The sequence below is a fragment of the Chelonoidis abingdonii genome, chromosome 6 (genome assembly GCF_003597395.2).
Source record: "Chelonoidis abingdonii isolate Lonesome George chromosome 6, CheloAbing_2.0, whole genome shotgun sequence".
NCBI classification, from domain to species: domain Eukaryota; kingdom Metazoa; phylum Chordata; order Testudines; family Testudinidae; genus Chelonoidis; species Chelonoidis abingdonii.
This window is the reverse complement of record NC_133774.1, coordinates 7610187-7616186: the sequence shown is the minus strand read 5'-3', so window position 1 is coordinate 7616186 and position 6000 is coordinate 7610187. Positions and strand designations below refer to the sequence as shown.

At 45.2% G+C, this 6000-nt stretch overlaps 1 protein-coding gene across 11 annotated transcripts in view; it reads left to right on the top strand.

Moving 5' to 3' along the window:
- The first annotated feature begins 1379 nt into the window (after window positions 1–1379).
- Window positions 1380–6000, top strand: part of CELF4 (CUGBP Elav-like family member 4) — an 866187-nt gene continuing 861566 nt past the window's right edge. For 6 of the 11 annotated variants that reach the window (XR_012656059.1, XR_012656055.1, XR_012656058.1 and 3 more), the window contains exon 1: window positions 1381–1838. Coding sequence is in view for 2 of the 11 variants with exons in the window: in XM_032779828.2 (XP_032635719.1) it covers window positions 1478–1838 (361 nt within the window). In the remaining 9 variants the exon portion in view is untranslated. Of the gene's footprint in view, window positions 1839–6000 lie in introns of all 11 variants that reach the window. The other 5 variants (XR_012656054.1, XR_012656052.1, XR_012656051.1 and 2 more) reach the window with 1 other exon arrangement.

Genomic DNA, 6000 nt, shown 5'->3' with positions numbered 1-6000 from the left:
GAGACAGAAAGAGAGAGAAACCGACACAGAGAAACACATACACAGAAAGACACACACAGAGAGAAAGAAACACACACAGGGAGAGAGAGAGAGAGAGAGAGAGAGAGAGAAACACACACAGAGAGAAACAAACACAGACAGGGAGAGAGAGAGAGAGAAATATACACAGAGAGAGAAAAAGAGAGAGGGATCAACCAAGACGGTGCTTTTCTTTTTCGGGCCGGGTAACTTGAAGTCTGCAAAGCAGCTTTCTTCTCTCCTCCTAATGTTTCCCTTTCTGTGCTGCTAGCAGCAGCCCCCCAGCAAGCCTCAACAGATTTCATTGGAGTCTAAGAAAAAAAAATGCTTTGAACGCTGGCAATACCCTTATTTAAACAAAACAAAACAAAAACCCTTCTGCTTATGGGGGTTTGGGCTCCCCCCCCCCTCTCAGAACGACAGAAAATGAGATCGTATTTATTTGATAGAGTCCAATTTAATTGTCTATAATGCATTGTTCGGACAAGCATCTCTCAGCCCTGATGAGAACAAAATACGTTTAATGTTTCTATCACAGAGCTAGAGACAGACTAGTCTGATGGCTTGGGAGCCGAACAAGGAAATCTTAGCCGTCTCTTCCCCGGCACATCCACTCCTGGCACGGATTGTATGTGAAATCAGTATCCATCAAGAGTCCTACCGCTTTCCCCTTCCTCTCCCAAGATCTACAGCAATACACTCCCCCCTTCCCGGCTCTGTGGCATAATGACATAACTAAAGAGCAAGCCGCGGATTATTTTTTTTTTCAGCTGCAACAAGATCAGACAGAGTAAGAGAGAGGGAAATCAGACAGCCACCACAGCAAGAGCAGAATGTGATGCTGAGGCTTCCTCCTTCTTTGAACTGCTTTTATGGTCAATTTCATCATCATCATCATAGTTAATAGACTGATAAAGCCAGAACACCTTGGGTCCCCCCCCCCCACCTCAAATAAAAGGCAGTTTTCCGGGTGATGATTGAGATGAAAACACGACAGCGATTGATCGAAAGGCTTTGCAAAGGAAGAGGGGGAATCATCATCATTGCTCCTAAAAATGCAATCGCTTCCCTTTGCTCACTTGGCATAATAGAAATTGACTCTCCTTCTCCAATAGCCATGCGCCTAATGCTATTTATAGCCAGGGGCTGGGTTGGAAGGTACCATTGAGCTTCTCCCAGGCAGGCAGACGGGGGTGGGGGGGTTGGCTGGATGGGAGGAGGGGGTTTAGCCAGGGTAATGGCAAAAGCAGATGCCTCTCCCCCTCCAGCAGTCCCTACGCTGCTCATCCACACGCGCACCACCCCCTAGTCTGGCTGGGAATTTGAACCGCTCCAGCCTGTTTAAACGGAAAGAACACAGATCCTCAATGTAAAAAAAAAAAAAAAAAGGCAAAAAAAAAGCAGCCAGCCCAGAGCCGGGGAGCGAGGCAGAGAGGGAGGAGTGTGTGTGTGAGTGTGTATGTATGTGTGTGTGAACGCGGGAGAGAGAGCGAGAGAAGAGAAGCGAGGGTGGGGGGAACAGGGAAAGAAGATTTTCTCTATGTATATAAAGATGGCCACGTTAGCAAACGGACAAGCAGACAATAGCAGCCTGAGTAGCAATCACACCAACCCCAGCACCAACGGGCACATGAACGGATTAACCCACAGTCCCGGAAACCCAGCCACCATCCCCATGAAGGACCACGATGCCATTAAGCTCTTCATTGGGCAGATCCCCCGCAACTTGGACGAGAAGGACCTCAAGCCGCTCTTCGAGGAGTTCGGCAAGATCTACGAACTGACGGTGCTGAAGGACAGGTTCACTGGCATGCACAAAGGTGAGCTCCCCGCCAACTGTCCCGGGAGAACCGGGGAGTTTGGGGGGCGCGGTGGGGCGCAGGGGTCGCCAGACCCTGGAAAGAGAAGCAGAGAGGGAGAAAAGGGGGGTGGCGGGGCACACATCGCACGCGGATTATTTATGTTTTGTTCATGCTTTTGCTTTGGCTTTCCGCTGCGATGCAATCGCTTGAGCCCGCCGGAGAGCGCCGGGGTTGGCCAGAGGCAGCTGTCCACAGACCGGTGGTGCTGAAAAGACGGAGAGGGTTTATTTATTTATCTTTCCTGGCGGCACATTTCCACACACCGAGGGGTGTATTTGACAGCGATTCCTTATGAGAGATCCGGGATCTTAAAATAAAGGGATGGGGGAGGTAGAGTTCCTTTTTTTTTTAAGGGTGGAAGAGGGAAAAAAACAATAAAAGAAATCGCAGGCAGGGTCCTAGACAATTGCAAAGTAGACGGCAGCGGAGCTCATTAAAAAGGAGCATCCCGAGCAAACACAGCATGCACACACGGAGACACTTTCCTTAGCGCGGATGGTCAATTCCCCGGGCATGCTGGACGAGCCCAGGAACTTTGGGGATTTGATGTGAATGGTCTGGAGCCGCCTTCATGTAGGATTTTCTTCCGCCCTCCACCCCCAGGTCTTAGTTGTAGCGGAGTAGTGGGGTCTGCAAATGTTTCATCCTCGGGGCTGGGATGTTCGGCTGTGTAGCTGAGATTAGCGGGAGTTTAGTGCTTGCCACCCGAAAAGTAGGACCGAACTGAGTAACTTGGAGGTAATTTACATAGAAGACCCGCTTACAAACAGGATGCGTTGGTAGCCCAAATGAACGACCTTCTTAACTCCTGATATTATTATTAATTATTATTATTATTATTATTGTTTATTAATGATTATTTTAGTTTATGGAGTATTGCTTTTAAAAGAGGACGCAGCCTCGATCAAACAGAGCACAGATACGACTGTATGGTCACTTTAGATCCAGGGCTGAGGGAAGTCAGATTTATGAAATTAGGGTTTAAATATCAACTTCTGTTAACCCAGAAGACTCCTAGTGGACAGGGTCCCAGGGAACAATTTCATTGGGTTCATATCTATTCAGCTTGCCTGATGAATTGTAAATCTTAAAGTTAACGGCATGTTTAGCAGTCAGCTGCTCCTCCCCCGCAAAGAATGCAAGTATAATCCTATATCCAAGAAAGCAGTATCTAGAGCAAAGAGACAGAGGGGGGAATGTAAATTACAGGGCATTTTCCCTTTTCCCAAATAATCAGTATAACCTAGGAGCTTTTTCACCTTTCAGTCAAGCTTCCTAGAAACCACATCAAGGTTAGTGTTTGATGTTTATCGTTTAAACAAGTCGTCGATAAAAATAAGCAGCAGGAAGGCGAGGTCCTAGGAGATTGTTTCTAGCAGATGAGGGGTAGTTCCAGTGGGCGGTGTGTGTGAATGATGCGGGTTTCTTCCTTAAGAAAGCGGAAACAATAATAATGAATAATACAAACTTTACGACATAGCTTCGCCTGGATGCAAAATCCAGGCTACCAGGGCATGTGGCGATGGGATCTGGCTAGAGGTTTCTTCTTCTATTTAGTCTGTAATTATTTCTAGCTCTGGGCAAACTTTAATGCCTTCCTATTTTATATAATCTGTATCTCGCCCTGTGGATCAGCCATGATCCGCAGAGATGTGTGTTTGTGTGGACACGCATAGAGAGAGCGAGCACTTCTCTTGCTGACTGAATAAGGTAAAGCAAATAGTCCTGAAATAAGCAAGCCGCCTGACTTCATTTTCCTCCAACTCCAGCTAAAGCTGCCACCTAGGATGTGGAATCGGTCAGGGTGGATCAGACCAGGCTGCTCTAGAAACCAAGCTCATTTTCAGCCTCTTCGAACTTCTGCACTTGGGAGTGGGGCGGAGAGGGGGTGGGGGGGGAATGCTGATGGTTATTGTCAGGGAGCGGGGCTGGGCGCCGAGAAGCCAGTGTTTGGGAGATCGGTTTTCTGCAGTCCGTCCGAGAAGAGTTTGAACTCCTTTCGGGTGACGCTGCTGATTTATTAGCTAATCCTGATCAAAATGTGCCTCTGGCTACCTGAAAAAAAATTACTTTCTTGCCACGGGTGATTAATTACTATTAAGTCAAAAAGCATGGCGGGGCTTTGAAAAATTAGGATTGTGTTTTGCTTCTAGGTTTTTTTTTATTTCTTTCTCACTCCCTTGCCCCCTTTTGTTTTCTTCTCATCTAAGTCAGCAACATAAAGTTGACTATTAACTCCAATTCCCCTTATTGTTCTTGGCATGGTTGAAGAATGGCATAAAGATCCTCTAACTTAGATCCAAGAGCATAGGGTGACGGTATAAAAACCCCAGACGCTTTCCACAACTGCTGCATAAGAGTGTGCATGAACTGATCTCTTACCCTTAGTAGATTTCACGTGCAGACCTAGCCATGGGGATATCCCAGTGAAGGAGGTCAAGGGTTAATGGGAACTGTGGTTTATTCAACCGTGTGGAAAGCGATCCCTTTAATAAATAAATTGGATTATTAAAAAAAAAAACCAAGAAACAAACAAAAACCAACAACCCGTAGAGTAAAAACATGGAGATCAGTCATCTCAGGTGTAAATCCACTGAAATGAATGGAGTGGAGGTGTGACTCTCAGCAACAGTAAAAAGACCTCTGTAGGGTGTTTCTGGATGACAGGGGAAATTGAGAAGAATAGATCTAAAGGTAAAGTCAGAGATTGCTCCCCTACCCTCAAAATAATCCACCTCAAAAGCTTATGAGCTCCCAGGCTCTGTCACAGTGATTCAGCCTCTGACATCCAGCCCAGATACTTGAAAGAAATACATTTGTTTTGCAGGCACGTGTGTGTGTAAGTGTAAGGATAGCCTTATCCCTGCACAGAAAGGCTTTCATGGCATGATCTTAACCCTTATGTCCCCTCCATCCCCTAATCCCCCCTTCCCCCCCCTTCCCAATGGGGCAGGAGCACACATTCATATCCTCTGCTACTTTACTGTGTTGTTGGGAGAGGTTTGTGCGGATGTTTCGCCAGCAGAAATCTAGGCAGCTTTGACCCACCCACACTGATATACACACACAAAGAGAGAGAGAGAGAGTCAACTAATCACAGTTGAACAATTTAGCAAGCCATCCATTCATAACTCCCCCCCCCCTTGTCTAGTAGCAGAGTATGCTTAAAGGTTGAGTTACTGGGAGACATAAAGGTTAGTGCTCTCAGGACAGCCATATTATAATGCATTATTTGAAGTCATTTAAGGCCAATTTTAGCGGTATTTAGTATAATATTTATGAATTAATGTAATCAAAATATAGAACTGTCCCAACAGACTGAAGCAGCCTTTCCTACCAATGCATACTTGTACCCAAAGCCTGGAGTGGGTTTTAATTTGAAGCACAGAGGCCTGCATAATATTCTGTTTAGGAAGTCAGAACAGATCTGTGTATCCCACTCTCAACTGCGATTCAGTGAAACACAGGCAGGTTAGTGCACTTAAAGAGAGAGGTTGTGGGGGCTGGTAGGTACAGAATCGTCCTGAAAGCTACAATGTCTTCTCAAATCACCTCTGAAAAAAAAAAAAAGAACTCAGATAAAACCACGGTGGCAGCCACACTGTTAGGATGATGTACTCAAATGACCCAAATTTTACTCAACAAATCAGGAAAGGCAGCTAGCAAGATGCAGTACCAAAATATCAGTTTATTTCCCCTGTTTGCTATACCCTCTTCTCAAAAACATGACTAATTTTGAAATTTCTGACACCTGGGGTAAAGGTATGTAAGGCTTATTTATATTCTCCCATGAGAGAGAGAGAGAGAGATTGTTCAGCATGATATTAGTTTTTAGTATACCTTAGACATTCAGAATAATAACAATGACTATTCAATTAAAAGGCACAATAGACAGATAGATTATAAAGATTTTGGGAAATGAACATTTAGTCAAAAAGGAATACAACTAAATACAGGTGCTGAATAAACATTTCCATAATTGAAACATAAGGTTTGCCCGCTTGAACACAATGCACGTAGTATTTAGTGCGGTAGTAAAGCAGACAAGTTTTAGGGAGGAGAATGCACAAATAAACTGGAACAAAAGAGTGGAGGCTTTATGCCTGCTGTCTGAAGAACA